We start from the raw sequence: 15,461 nt of genomic DNA, 5'->3' as shown, positions 1-15,461 counted from the left end.
CCTGGAGGAGGGCGGAGCGGAACCGAGAGCCAAGGGACTTTGTACCCAAGGAGCCGGGGAATTTTCTCAAGTGCAGAAGAGATGAGACCCCCCCCGGGCTCAAAAATTCGTCTTTATTGGGAAGACTGTGAACAATTACCCCCCCCACCTTCAGGCGTGGGGAGGGAGGGCTAGGGATCTGCGCCCCCCTCCCCTATTTACACTTTAGAATCCGCCGGGAGAAGGCACCCCAGCTGAGGCAACTTTAAAGAGCTAGTATTTGGAAGCCAAACCCCTTTTCCTCTCCAGACTCAGTTTTCTCATTTGTAAAATGGGCTCAAGGGAAACCGATGCTACGGCGTTTCTCTCCAGCACTGAAGATGTCCGATTAGGAAGGATGAGGACGTCGGAAGACGGACCAAGGGCAGCCCAAGGGGATGGGGGTGCTGGACATCCCGGTTGGGTTTGCACGGCCCCTTCCACCACCCTCCCCACCCAGTGCCTCTCCTCCAGTGCCGCAGGGGCTACGTGGCCTCAGGCCCGGGGGACAGGAGGCCGCTTCCAAAGCCCCCCTCGCGGTACTGGTTGGGGAACATGTTGCTGCCCACGAGGCTGGCAGTGCCTCCATCCCCGGAGCCCGGGGCCTGGTACGAGTCCAGCGTCAGCGGCTCAGGGCCCGGGGGCTCCGCGACCGGGGCCCCTGCCCCCCCGTTGCCCGCGACAGCGCTGGAGAGTGGTGGCGCTGGGGGCAGCATGTCCAGCATGGTGAAGAGTGTGGGGGCAGCAGGGTCATAGGCAAAACCATCGTCCAGGAGATCCGGCCCGCCGGGGGGCTCCAGGCCAGGGAGGGATACAGTGCCTGGGAAGAAGTCTGTGTCTGGCAGCAGCGCTGACGGTGGGAGGAACGGGCCTGCAGGGAGGAGGAGAAAGAAGGAAATAGGGTGGACTTTGAGGATCAGCCTCCTGCCGGGTCCTAACTCAAATGCCCAGTCTGTTACTAAATGCATTTTCAGTGCAGTCTCCATTAATGTCAAGAAGAAAACCCTCAGTAAAAGCTATCACCATTCTCTCTTTTTTCTCTTTTTGGTTACCATAAAATTTTTTTTGAGGTATAGCTGATGTACAATATTGTATGTTTCCAGTGCACAACACAGTGATTCACAATTTTTTAAGGTTATATTCCACAGTTATTATAAAATTCCCTGGACTGCACAATATGTCCTTGTGCTTATTTTTATTTTTTAAATTTTATTTATTTATTTTTGCTTCTTAGGGCCGCACCTGCAGCATATGGAAGTTCCCAAGCTAGGGGTCCAATCAGAGCTACAGCCGTCGGCCACAGCCACAGCCATAGCAACACAGGATCCAAGCCATGTCTGTGATCTACACCACAGCTCATGGCAATGCCAGATCCCTGACCTGCTGAGCGAGGCCAGGGATCAAACCCAAATCCGCATGGACTCGAGTCAGATTCGTTTCCGCTGCACGACACTGGGAAGTCCCTATTTATTTTATACATAGTGGTTTGTACCTCTTAATCCCCTACCCTCTCTTCTCCCTCCCCCCTGCCCTCTCCCAGCTGGTAACCACTAGTTCTCTATATATCTGTGAATCTGCTTCTTTTTTTATTTTCACTAGCTTGTTTTCTTTTTTAGATTTCACATGTAAGTGATATCATACAGTCTTTGTCTTCCTCTGATTTATTTCACTAAGCATAATATCCTCCAAGTCTATCCATGTTGTTGCAAAGGGCAATTTTTCACTTTTTATGGCGAGTAGTATTCCATCGTGTATATATACCATATCTTCTTTATCCATTCAGTTGTTGATGGGAACTTAAGTTGCTTACATATCCTGGCTATTGTAAATAGTGCTGCTATGAACCCTGGAGTTCATGTATTTTTTTTCTGAATTAGTGGAGTGGAATTGCTGGTTCGTATGGTATTTGCAAGTGAGATGCCAAATCAGGGGTTAGTATCCAAAATATATAAATAGTTCATACAACTCAACATCATAAAAACAACTGATTTAAAAATGGGCAGAAGACCTGACAGACATTTTTCCAAAGAAGAGATACAGATGGCCGACAGGCACATGAAAAGATGTTCAACATCGTTAACCATCAGAGAAATGCAAATCAAAACCACAATGAGATATCACCTCACACCTGTCAGAAGGGCTATCGGCAAAAAGACACAAATAACAAAGGTTGGCCAGGCTGTGGAGAAAAGGGAACCCTCCTACACTGTTGGAGGGCGTGTAAATTAATGCAGCCACTGGGCAAAGCAGTGTGGGGGTTCCTCAAAGCAGTAAAAATAGGACCATTCTTATTTAATAAGCAAACAGGCAAAATAAGTCACAGTCCACAGGCAAGTCATAGAACCAGGGTTGAGACCACACTCCTGCAGGGCTAGGGGGTTTTCCCCAAGAATGAGGAAGAAGAGGAGGCTCCAAAGCCCCCCAAATACAGAGACAACCCCCAAAGCAAAGTTTTCACACCAAAGGAGACCCAAGTGAGAATTCACAAGTGCCAAGGTTGGAAAACAAATGATAAGTGTCATTATGGGAGAGTCTCTCTCCTTTTTTTTTTTTTTTTTTTTTTTTTTGTCTTTTTAGGGCCATACCCACAGCGTATGGAGGTTCCCAGACTAGGGGTTGAATCGGAGCTACAGCTGCCCATCTACACCACAGCCACAGCAATGCAGGATCTGGGCCACATCTTCGACCTACACCACAGCTCATGGCAACACCAGATCCTTAACCCTCTCAGCAATGCCAGGGTTGAACCTGCATCCTCATGGATGCTAGTCAGTTTCATTTCTGCCATGCCATAATGGGAACTCCAGAGTCTCTCTTTTTGAGACAAGACAAACTTCACCAGCAAAGGCTGACTACACTTATCTTAGAAAGGGACACAATGCTGCTGGGACTCTATTTCCCAGCTTCCTTTGTAGCTTGATGAGGTTATGTGACTAAGTTCAGCAGGCTGGAATATGGGCATGATGGCTGGAGGTGCAGCAGCCACTTTGGACCATGAGATAGAAACTACGAGTTGTAAATGGCAGGAGCTTGAGTCTCTGATGATCATGCAGCCACCTAACCATCCCTGGGCCACCTACCTCTGGACCGTGTTTATGTGAGAGGAGAAATAATGCTCTATCCTGTTGAAGCCCCTGTTATTTTGGGGTTCACTGTGAATGCAGTTAAACATGATCATAACAAATTAGGTAGCATTCCTGGTTTCTGGCAAGTTCCTAACATCTCCTAAGGACCAACTCAATGCCAACCACTGTGCCAAGTAACTGTGACATGACCTCACTACAAATCTGGAAAGGAACCTCAGCGGGAGAGCCAAAGAGGTCACGTGGTGGCTAAACTGTGACCTCAGAATTCAAACTCAGTCTGATGCCAGAGGCCTTGCTCCAGGGCAGATTTGCCACAAGAGTGACAGAGCAGAACTCAGATGCTGGGAAATTGGGGTGAAGGAGCATGTGTATGGATGATAAGTGGCTGATGAGCAAGGGCTTCGGGGATGGGAATCGAAGTCGGCTGAAATGGACTAGGATTGGGGCTTTCTAGGGGCAGAGCTCCTGGGCCCTGGGTACCAGCTGCAGGGGGCCGGGGAAACAACAAGTGATACTTGAAACCTTCAGGGTGGGACTGGCTGGAGTGGTCCAGGCTCAGCAGACTGAGTGATTGGTGACTGGCTGGGCACCATAGGGTGGCTGGGGTGTTGGGGACAGTATTCTTAGAGCTAGCGGTCAGTGAGTGGGGAGGCTTCAGATGGCAGCCAGATAGAGTTCATGGGAACTGGAGGCTGTCACGTGAGTTGAGATGAAGGCAGCCATAGAAGAGGCCCGAGGGTGGCTGAATTCAAGGCTGCCTGCCTCTGACAACCACCCTCATTCATCCGCCATCAACTCCCTGCTACTGGTTTCACCCATGTCATCACTTGCGCCCGCCCCACCACAGACTGGCTGTGTGACCTTGGGCAAGAGACTTCACCTCTCTGGGCCTCAGGTTTTTCACTAGGAAAACAGGGGGAGGGGATGGTGGGTAGGACAGCACCCACCTCCCGGGGCGATGCACAGATTAAGTGAGTAAGGACACACAGAGCAGTTATGTGCTCATCACATAGTGTCTATAAAAATAAATACATTAAATTTTAAAAGGCCAGTGAAGTAGGTAGGTGATGAGACTTTTCACAGGAGCTCTGAGGCTCTGAGAGGTGAGCCGCTTTGTGAGGGTCGCACACCAAGTAAATGGCCTGCAGAGGTCGGAGCCCCTGGACTGGGTCCAGAACTGCTATTCTTGCCACGTTACGTTGCCAGCTCAGTGGTGAGACACTGGCCTCGTGGGAACTCTTGGGGGACCTGAAGAGGCCAGAAGAGCAGGGCCCCAGCTCCCCCTCGGCCCACCTCGGGGACGGGCTCATTCTGAGCCGGGACCCACCTGAGCCATGGCTGGGCAGGAAGTGATCCAGGAAGGCCGGCTTTTTCCTCCGTCGTTTGCTCTCGATGCCATGGGGGTCTGAGGGAAGCCAGAGATGAGGACCCCTGGAGCCCGAGCCCCTCCTCCCCAACCCCGGGGTGGTGCAGGGCAGTGGGGTCAGCCATCCCCCGCCCCAGGGGCCTGGAGAGGGACGGGTAAAGGGGCAGACGAGACACACCAGAGCTATTGAGCTCCCCAAGCACGTCAGGCATCCCCCGTTTCCGCTTCTTGTCCACTCCGTAGCTGTCTGTTCAGGAGATACCAGAGGCATACAAAGTAATCCATTAAAAATAAGAATTAATCACAGAGGGAGTTCCCGTGGTGGCTCAGTGGGTTAAGAACCAGCCTAGTATCCATGGCCTCACGCAGTGAGTTAAGGATTCAGCATTGCCGTGAGCTATGGTATAGGTCACAGATGTGGCTCAGATCTGGTGTTGCTGTGGCTGTGGCCTGAGAACTTCCACATGCCACAGGGGTGGCCCTAAAAAACAAAATGCAAAATACAAACAACAACAAAAGAGAGTTAATCATAGAGACCATTGAGGAAGTTATTGAGCTGTTCTGGTTCTGGCCCAATCGACGCAAATAGATGTCCGCATTCGAATCAGACTAAAACTTGAATCCACTTCTAGCTACACTGGCCTATTTGTTGTTTCTGGAACATCCCAGTCACAATCCTGCCTCAGGGCCTTTGCACTTGCTGTTCCAGCTGCTTAAAACACGCTTTCTCAACTCTTACCACTTCCCTGGAGAACCATTTTTTGTTTTGTTTTGTTTTGCTTTGCTTTTTAGGGCCACACCTGCAGCATATGGAAGTTCTCAGGCTAGGGGTTGAACTGGAGCTACAGCTGCCGGCCTACACCACAGCCACAGCAACACAGGGGCCGAGACTCGTCTGCGACCTACACCACAGCTCATGGCAATGCAGGATCCTTAATCCACTGAGCAAGGCCAGAGATCAAACCCACATCCTCATGGATACCAGTTGGATTCTTTTTTGTTGTGCCGCAATGGGAACTCCCTGGAGAATTGTTTAGTTATCCCCCCAAGCTCAGGTCAGCCATCCCCTCCTCCAGAAGCCCTCACTGATCCCCAAGTCTGGCTCAGGCATCCCACTCTAGGCAATCTGAGTCCCTTAGGCAATGCCTCCCAGCCCTGCCTACTCTGGTCGTCACTGTAGGAAAGTGGACCTGTCCTCCTCATAGCACTATGAGCCTCCCGAGGGCAGGACTGGGGCCATCTCGGTCACAGCTGTGTCCCCAGCTCTATCCAGCCGAAGGCCAGGTATGAGCGGCCATGCTGAGGGCAGGAATGATTAAACACTCCCCGAATGCCATAAGACGGGTACTATAATTACTGCCATTGTGCTCAGGAGAAGCCTAACACTCAGAGAGGCCAAGGTCTCACACGCAGGAAGCGGCAGCCCAGGGCTTGAACCCCAGTCTTTGCAACACTTAGCCTGCATTCTCCTGCCCCTTCCCCTTTGGGTCACCCCCAAGCAAGGCCAAAGATCTGTTCTCTGGGGTGGCGGTTCGCCCTGGGCTGTCATGGTTACCGTGGTCCCGAGGCAGGTACGTGAAGGGCAGAGGCTCACTGCAGACCCCGTCCGTGAGCCGCTGCAGGAACACGTTCACTGTCACCGGTTCAACGATCTCCAGGTCCTCGTAGGGCGGTGTCTTGAACACGATGGCGATCTGGCGGTGCACGTCGGCCTGGGAGAAGTCCGCCCGGCCTTCCCAGGAGGCTCTGCTGAACACCACTGAGATGTCCTCTGTGAGAAAGGGGGGATGTCGTCTGAGCCAGCACACTGGGTCCATCCAGGCCCCGACGCACTCGGCCTCCCCTCAGAGCAACACCGATACTCCCAAGAATAAAGTTAATCATAGAGGCAGCTCACTTTCCCTTGAGCACTGACCGCATGCCAGTCACTGTTTTAGATATTTATATAAATCGTATCTTTTTGTATGTTTGATTTTAAGTGAGAATGGTAATGATTTTTAATTTTGTTTATTTATTTATTTTGCTTCTTAGGGCCACACCTGTGGCATACGGAGGTTCCCAGGCTAGGGGTCCAAGTGGAGCAACAGCTGCCGGCCTGCACCACAGCTACAGCAACCCAGGACCTGAGCCGCGTCTGCAACCTACACCACAGCTCAGCTCATGGCAACGCCGGATCCTTAGCCGGATCCTTACTTAACCCACTGAGCGAGGCCAGGGGTCGAACCCGCAACCTCATGGTTCCTAGTCTGATTCGTTTCTGCTGAGCCACAACGGAAACTCCTCTTTAAGTCTTATCTAATCCCATCTAATCCTTTAACAACCTGAAAGGCAGGCATAATTAATATTCCCACCTTGTCAGGGGCCCCCAAGTCCACCATCAGATTCAGTGATCCTCTAAGGGGACTCACAGGACTCAGCATCCAGTTAAGACTCATGGCTCTGATTTATGGCCACAAAAAGAGAGACGAATACTCAGAAAAGAGGAAAGTTACCTGGAACAAAATCCAGAGGAAACCACGTACCAGCTTCCAAGCATCCAGGCAGAGGAATCACGCAGGGTAAAACCAGTAACACCCCCACCACTGCCCCCAGCAGCAACACACACGAAATGCTTCTACCAAGGAAGCTCATGAGAAACACACTGCCCAGGGGTTTTACTGGGGGCTGGTTACTGTCCAGGGGTTTTACTGGGGGCTGATCACGTAGGCGCCCTCAACGTGGCACACATCAAAATCCCAGACTCCCAGAAGGAAAGTAAGAAATCCACACAAACCACGTTATATGGTTTAGAAACAGTGAACCAGCCACTCTGAACGTCAGAGGACGGTAGGAACCCTCTCAAAATCCAAGTTCTCAGAAACCATCCCAAGGTCAAGGTCATAAGCGGGTCTTTCAGAGCAAAACCAGGCTCAGACTTGCTAAGTTAACTCTTTTCTATACACCAACTTTATAGATGGTGAAACTGATCCTTGGAAAGTTTAAAAGACTTACCTAAGGTCACACACTGGTGGTGGAATAGTCAGGATCCAGTGTGCTATTCTGCCTGCTATTTCTCTTTCTTGTCCTATTGCGCTCTTCCCATCACACTAACTGTATACACTGAGGCTTTAGCTGGGTTGAACACACACAGATGGCCTCTAAGAGACAACACCTATGAGAAAGCTTTATAATGGACTTTAGGAAGCCCATTATATTGAGGAGAAAGCAAAGGCACAGAGAGGTAAAGTCACCTGTCCAAGGTCACACAGTGAGCAAGATAGGAATCCACATAGACAATAGATCTTCACCACCCACAACTGGGGCTTGGAGAAGTTCCTGAAATCTCTGTTTCCTCATCTTAAAGGGGAAAGTCCTAGAACTCACCTCACAGGCGTTGTTAGGAGGATTAAATTTTTCACGCCAAGAAAAGGGCTTACGAGAGGGCTTAACCTAAGAGGCGCTCCGTCCACGTGAAGTATGATGGTATCTGTCACCATTCTGCAAAATACCAGCTCCAGGTCTGGCACTCAGTAAATCCTCAGTAAACGCTAACGCGTTGTGGTATGGTTCCTGGGTAGCTGGATCCTATGCCATCCTTACACCAGCTTATTTTAGGGATGAAGAAACAGAGGCTCAGGTGGTAAAGCCACCTGCCGGAGATCAGCCAGGGACTGAAGGATGGAACAGGACTCACGTCTACCTCTAGGCATTCACCCCGGGCAGGAAGCGTTTTGCGGCCCTCATCCCAAACCCCGGGCTCCTAACAATCTCTTTGGCATTCCTCAGATCTCAGCTTAAATATCGCCTCCTCTGGGAAGCCTTCCCAGATACCCAGACCATGTCTGATCTTCCTGTTGTTCCATCTCAGTACTTCTTTTTCTTCCCTCTTACCACTACTCACGTTTGCAACTGTATTTCTTTCCCTACCTCCCGCTGACCTGAGAGCCTGGGCTTGTCTCTCACCGCCGTGCCCCAGAACTGCCTAGCACAGAGCCCAGCAGAGAGCAGCCACCTAATAACCGGGTTCTCATTCATTCAAAATGTCATAAGGCCCTTCCACTCCTGGCTACCTATCCAAAAGGATTGGAAAAGAGGTGTTCAAACTTATCCATGAATGTTCATAAAAATATCCATAACAACCAAAAGGTGGAAATGACCCAAATGCTCATCAAATGGGACAGAGCCATACCATGGAGTATTCGCCATAAACGGGAAGAAGGCTCTGCTGGCTGCCACGGCGTGGAGGAAGCCTTGTGACACTGCGAAATGAAGGCGGCCCCCGCGGTGCAGCGGATAGTAGAAGAATCCAGACACAAAAGACCACATAGTGTACAATTCTACTAGTGTAAAATGTCCGGAATTGGAGTTCCCATCATGGTGCAGTGGAAACGAATCCGACTAGGAACTATGAGGTTGCGGGTTCAATCCCTGGCCTCAATCAGTGGGTTAAGGTTGGGTGTTGCTGTGTGTAGGTCACAGGTGCGGCCTGGATCCCATGTTGCTGTGGCTGTGGCGTAGGCCAGCAGCTGTGGCTCCAATTAGACCCCTAGCCTGGGAACCTCCATATGCCACGGGTGCGGCCCTAAAAAGACAAAAATAAATAAAATAAAATAAAATAAACTGTCTAGAATAGGCTAATCCATAGAGACAGGAAATAGAACAGTGGTTGCCAGGGGCTGGAAGAGAGGGGACTCAGGTGTGACTGCCTACACAGGGACCAGGTTTCTTTTGGGGGTGCTGAAAATGCTCTGGAATGAGAGTGTACTGTTTGCACAACACTGTGAATGTAGTAATTGCTGCTGAATTGTACACTCTTTTTTTTCTTTTTCTTTTTTTGCTTTTTAGGGCTGAGCCCATGCCATGTGGAAGTTCTCAGGTTAGGGGTCGAATCTGAGCTGTAGCTGTCGGCCTACACCACAGCCACAGCAATGCTGGATCCAAGCTGCATCTACTATCTATACTGTAGCTCATGGCAAAGCTGGAACTTTTTTTGTGTGTGTCTTTTTAGGGCTGCACCCGCAGCATATGGAGGTTCCCAGGCTAGGGGTCTAATTGGAGCCACAGCTGCCGGCCTATGCCACAGCCACAGCAACGTGGGATCCAAGCCGCGTCTGTGACCTACACCACAGCTCACGGCAATGCCAGATCCTTAACCCACTGATCGAGGCCAGGAATCAAACCTGTGTCCACATGGATGCTAGTCGAGTTTGTTAACTGCTGAGCCACCAAAGCTGGATTCTTAAGCTATCGAGTGAGGCCAGGAATTGAATCCACACCCTCATGGACTCTATGTGGGGTTCTGAACCTGCTGAGCCACAGTGGGAACTCCTTGTTTGTTTTTAAGAGCAAACTTTGTGGCAAAAAAAAAAAAAAAAATTGTCCCCCTGAGAACCTTATGTGTGCTTGGCTCTGGACTGGGTGGTTCTGGGGACAGAGCTGTTCACCAGGACACCCCCAGGTCCTGCCCTGACAACCCAGTAGTGGGGGTAGGTGGGTGGCGATAGACAATAACTGTGCAGTCATACAGCCTGAGAAGGGGTTGTGAGGGGACCTGGCACATTCTCCCCTCTCCTCCCCTCCCGCTGCCCTCTGGCCCATTGGCCTCCTTATTCCTCCAACAACTAGACCTGCTCCTACCTCAGGGCCTTTGCACTTGCTCCTCCTCTGCCAGAATCCTCTTCCTCAATGGCCACAGAGATTCCTTGTGGTTCCAGTGTCATCTCCTGAGAGTGGGCCTCTGTGGCCCCACTAAGTAAAACTGCGCTTCAGGCCCCTTCCATCCCCTTTCTCAGCATCATCCGTCTCCAAATACTACTTTTTCACCATCTTCCTGAATGTTTTCAACTCTCTTTTACTTTTTTTTTTTTTTTGCTTTTTAGGGCCATATACGAAGGTTCCCAGGCTAGGGGTCCAATCAGAGCTACACCACAGCTACAGACAGCAACGTAGGATCCGAGCTGCATCTGTGACCTACACCACAACTCATAGCAACACCGGATCCTTAACCCACTGAGCAGGGCCAGGGATTGAACCCGCAACCTCATGGCTCCTAGTCGGCTTTGTTTCCGCTGCACCATGACAGGAACTCCATCAAATTTTTATTTATTCTTAAATTTTTGGCCTCACCCATGGCATGTGGAATTTCCGAAGCCAGAGATTGAACCCATGCCACAGTGGTAACCAGAGCCACAGCAGTGACAACACCAGATCCTTAACCCATGGAGCCATGAGGGAACTCCCAACTCTTATCGTCACTCTTCTTCCCAGAAGAATGATTACAAGCACAGACCGTCTGGATTCAAATCCTGTCTCTACCTGCCCAGCCATGTGACCGTGAGCAAGTTACTTAACCTTTCTGTGCCTCGGTTTCCTCATCTGTACAAGGGAGATAACAGAATGGACCTCAGAGAACCATTAGGCAGTTAGATGATTGGATAAATGATGTATAAGGACGTGCTTATGACAGAGCTTGGCAATATAATAAGAGCGGGAGAAATGTTAGCTTTGCTGTAGCTACCGATGTTATTTATAGTAGAGTCACATGACAGAAGATGCAAAGGATAGAGAAAAGATATACATGATAAATGCAGAGTTCTCCCCAGCCACACCATCCTGCGTGGGGTTTTTTTAAAACCCTATCTGAGGAAGGGACATTTGAACAGATGTGAGGCAAGTGGAAATGTCCCCTGTTTTCTCCATCCATAGACCTTATTATAACTGTCACAAAGCATTTATTTATGCACCTCCATGATTTTGAGTCCCCGGAGCTGGTGCTGGCGAGGACCACCCGGCACCCAGTATGGCCCAGCACAAACAGGCCTCCCTCTCTGTCCACGCATGAGCGGGTGAGTGAGGGAGGGACTCAGTGACTGAATGAATCAATCAGCTGTTTCTGTCTGACTCTAAAACCAGAGTTCTGGACCCTTCTACTCGGCTCTCCTGGTTAAGCAGCTCTTTCTCGCGCTCTCACCCTTCTGGGCTCCGCGGCTACCCCTGCAAGCGCCAGACTCCTCGCTGCCCCAGGCGCCTCACCTTTCTGCACCTTGTCACACAGCAGGTAGAGCTCCTCACCACCCGTGCATGGCCCGCTCTCCTTGTTGATTCGGCAGATCCGCAGCTCTGATGTGTTTGTGGACTCTGGGAAAGAGGAGAGGAAGAGGTGCATGAGAAAAAACAAGAATTCAGTCATCAAACCCTCACCACCCTGGGCTGTGGAGTGGTGGGAAATAGAGAAGCCAGGGTGAGGGTGCCTGATCCTTCTGGAACCTGTAGTCCAGATGGAAGAAGAAGATGCTCAGGCAGGAAGGGGTTAATGGACAATCATGAATCCTGCGTGCTGAGGTCTGCTGAGTGTCTGACTGAAAGGGAGACCCTCAGACTTCAGGGAGGGGTTGGTGGGGTCAGGAGTCAGGGATGAGGGCAAATGGCCTGAAACTTGTAGTGGACACAATTTTATTTTGCCTGTCCAGCAGTCCTGGCCCTTCTTCTGTCAACATCCCTCCAATTTTCCTTCAAGGGACCACCCTCCGCATCAGTCATGGGGATTGGGTAGGGCTGAGCCTGCTCCCAGCTCAAAAATGATCATGTGCCCTAGACCTAGACCTGGCCAATCAGAGCATCGCCTCCTCTGGCCACAGCTGATTGGTCAAAGAGGAGCACGTGACCAAATCTAGGCCAATGAGAGACAGCCCTAGGACTCTGAGCAAAAATGTTGGGTAAAAGAATTTCTCTTTGGGAGTGGGGCAGTAAGTGTTAAGCTGGTAGAATGTCAGACTAGAGCTGCACACGGTTATCTTGCGTCACATGAGAGGGCCCTGCCAAGAGTGACTTTAATGTGGAAGAAGTATGACTGACAGATGGAAAGAGACCCCTAATGATACCACAGAGAACCTGGATACAGCCAGACCTGAAGCACCGTGCTACCTCTGGATATTTTTAGTTAATAGAACAAATAAATTCTTCCTCTTTTCCTTATTTGATTCAATCTCTTGCATCCATAAAAGTCCTTACTCAATTAATTCCTTCCCCATTTTGATGCTTGTGGCAGTCACTGCAGGCCAGCTAAAAATCTAACAGCCATTCCTATATCACCTCTTTCATGCCTATACCCCTGTAAAGAGGATGGAAATAAAAAAACTTATATACTTGCTTTCCCAGACTCCCTTGCAACTAGGGGTGGCCATGAGGCCAAGTTCTGGCCAATAACACATAAGCAGACATCTACCAGGGCGATTCTGAGGCATATATTATTTTCTCTATAAAACAGAGAGCTATAGGAGTTCCCATCCTGGCTCAGTGGTTAACGAACCCAACTAGGAACCATGAGGTTGTGGGTTCGATCCCTGGCCTTGCTCAGCGGATTAAGGATCTCGCGTTGTCATGAGCTGTGGGGTAGGTTGCAGATGCAGCTTGGATCCTGAGTTGCTGTGGCTGTAGTGTCAGCCTACAGCTGTAGCTCTGACTGGACCCCTAGCCTGAGAACTTCCATATGCTGCAGGTGTGGCCCTAAAAAAAAAAAAAAAAAAAAACAAAGCAAAGAGATATTATTACTCGTGCTGCCTCTTCCCAAGGGTCGCCTAGTATAGTTGTACTGGTTGCGTATTCTACAAGACTAGAAGGCCCTGTTTCTTTGGGCTACACAGTAAACACTAACCTCTAGAACTGGGCAGTGTACAGCCTGCACAGTACACAGGATGATATGGCCCATCATGCCTTGAACACAGACACAATGTCTGGAGCTGTGGCAGCCAGCTCATGACAATGAGGGAAAGGCCAAGAGAATCAGAGCTGCTGCACCAGTGTGCTGATACAGCTGAGCACCTGAGTCAGTAGGAATGGACTTGGTAAGTGAGAAAAGAAGGAAGGAAGAAAGAAAGAAAGAGAGAGAGAGAAAGAGAGAGAGAAAGAAAGAAAGAGAGAGAGAGAGAGAGGAAGAAGGAAAGAAGGAAGGAAAGAAAGAGAGGAAGAAAGCAAGCCCCTGTTTGTTCAGGCCATTGTATGTGGGGCTTTTTGGTACCTGCGGCCAAGGACAATCCTAACGGACATAGCATCCTTGACTCACTCTTGTCGTAGACGGGCTCAGAGAGCACAGGGTCCATCCGGCGCATCTGTCCTTGTGGGTCCCTGTACGAGGCCTGGAAGCAGATCCTCACGACATTCATGTCCACCTCCTGATGGTTCTTCAAGGACCCAGCTGTGACACAGAGGGAAGGCTGAGCGCGGTGGTTGGAGACCCTGGGCGGGGATGGGGGCAGGGAAGGGACGGGGCTGGGGCGATGGCGGATGCTGGAGACGGCGAGGAGGCCAGGGGTCTGGGAGGATGTGATGGCGAGGCTAGGCGTGGGGACTCACCGTTGTAGGGGTCGATGCCCAGCTGAATCTTCCGCTCGATGGCGGCCTCGATCTCCTTCTTCCTCACGCACTGGATGCCCAGGTTGTTAAAGCTGAGCGGAGGGGAGGAGATGTGAAGGCAGGTCCTCCTGAAGGGGCAGGGGGCGCCCTAACCCACAGGAAGATGCTGCCTGGGACTCGTCTCAGAGGCTGAAGCCCCCAGGCCCAGGGGTCTCAGCAGTGGGAGGGGACTGGGGTTCAAACTCTTCAGGGATGTAGAGGAATTTTCTTTCTTTCTTTTTTCTTTTTTTTTTTTTTTTTTTTTTTTTTTTGCTTTTTATGGCCACACCCGCAGCATATGGAGATTCCCAGGCTAGGGGTTGAATCAGAGCTACAGCTGCCGGCCTACACCACAGCCACTGCAACGTCAGATCCAAGCCACATCTGTGATCTACACCACAGCTCATTGCAACGCCGGATCCTTAACCCACTGAGTGAGGCCAGGGATCGAACCCGAAACCTCATGGTTCCTAGTTGGGTTCATTTCTACTGCACCACAACAGGAACTCCAGATGTCGAGGATTCTTGAGAGAATCTGGGAACACATCTTATCTTTACCACATGAAAACACTGGTTGACCTCATTTATAATTAGAAAGTTACAAGTCAGACACCAATGTAATGCGGATTTTTAAAAACTCACCAAAACAGCAAAGATCAAAATGTTTGAGGGAGTCCCCATTGTGGCTCAATGGGTTACAAACCCTATTAGTATCCATGTGGCTGTGGGTTGGATCCCTGGCTTTGCTCAGTGGGTTAAGGATCCATCATTGCTGTGAATTGTGGTGTAGGTCACAAACGTGGCTTGGAACTGGCATTGCTGTGGCTGCGGCATAGGCCAGCAGGAGAAACTCCAATTCACCCCCTAGCCTGGAATCCATATACCTCATGTACAACCCTTAAAAGCAAAAAAAAAAAAAAAAAGTTTGATAATACCCTTTGCTCTCGAGGTTGTGGAGAATCAGACACTCTCACCTGTTGCTGGTGGGACTGTACTGCCCCAGCAATCACATATTGGAGAAAAACATGGCAGTATTCATTCATTCCACCAGTGTTTCCTGAGCACCTACTGTGTGCCAGGGACTGTGCTAGGTGCTGGGGAAGACAGCAGGGAACAAAAGAGGCGAAATCCCTGCTCTCAGGGAGATGACATTTTCACTAAATTATGAATCACTGAAAGTATCAATGCACAGACTTAGGGCCAGCAATTTCATTTCTAGGAATTCACCTTAGAGAAGAAAGGGTATATATGTGAAGCTATTCATTGCAGCACAGTTAGTAATAGACCACCAAGAGATTGGAAGCATTGTGGATGCCCATTAACAAAAACTTATTCAATTAATTGTGTACATCTGTGTACTGGAATACTATGCAGGCAATAAAAAGGATAGGACGACTCTAAGTGTATTGATAGAAATGACCTCTAATTTGTTTCCTGTCGTGGCTCGTCAGAAACAAATCTGACTAGTAACCATGAGGAAGCATGGCCTCACTCAGTGGGTTAAGGAGCTGGCATTACTGGAAGCTGTGGTGTAGGTTGCAGACATGGCTGGGATCCTGCATTGCTGTGGCTGTGGTGTAGGCTGGCGGCTACAGCTCCTATTCAACCCTTAGCCTGGGAAC

The 15,461-nt window shown here is 50.0% G+C and overlaps 1 protein-coding gene across 3 annotated transcripts in view; it reads right to left on the bottom strand.

The window, feature by feature from the left end:
- Positions 72 to 15,461, bottom strand: part of RELB (RELB proto-oncogene, NF-kB subunit) — a 35,681-nt gene continuing 20,291 nt past the window's right edge. For all 3 annotated transcript variants that reach the window (XM_021094521.1, XM_021094522.1, XM_021094520.1), the window contains 7 exons: positions 13,801 to 13,892; positions 13,511 to 13,642; positions 11,482 to 11,586; positions 6,026 to 6,241; positions 4,649 to 4,717; positions 4,432 to 4,509; positions 72 to 889 (listed from right to left, as the gene is read on the bottom strand). In XM_021094521.1, the coding sequence (XP_020950180.1) occupies positions 504 to 889; positions 4,432 to 4,509; positions 4,649 to 4,717; positions 6,026 to 6,241; positions 11,482 to 11,586; positions 13,511 to 13,642; positions 13,801 to 13,892 (1,078 nt within the window). In that variant the 3' untranslated portion in view covers positions 72 to 503. The remainder of the gene's footprint in view (positions 890 to 4,431; positions 4,510 to 4,648; positions 4,718 to 6,025; positions 6,242 to 11,481; positions 11,587 to 13,510; positions 13,643 to 13,800; positions 13,893 to 15,461) is intronic.

The sequence above is a fragment of the Sus scrofa genome, chromosome 6 (assembly GCF_000003025.6).
Source record: "Sus scrofa isolate TJ Tabasco breed Duroc chromosome 6, Sscrofa11.1, whole genome shotgun sequence".
NCBI lineage: Eukaryota > Metazoa > Chordata > Mammalia > Artiodactyla > Suidae > Sus > Sus scrofa.
Note: the sequence above shows the minus strand (reverse complement) of the source record. Positions and strands in the feature narration are given on the sequence as shown.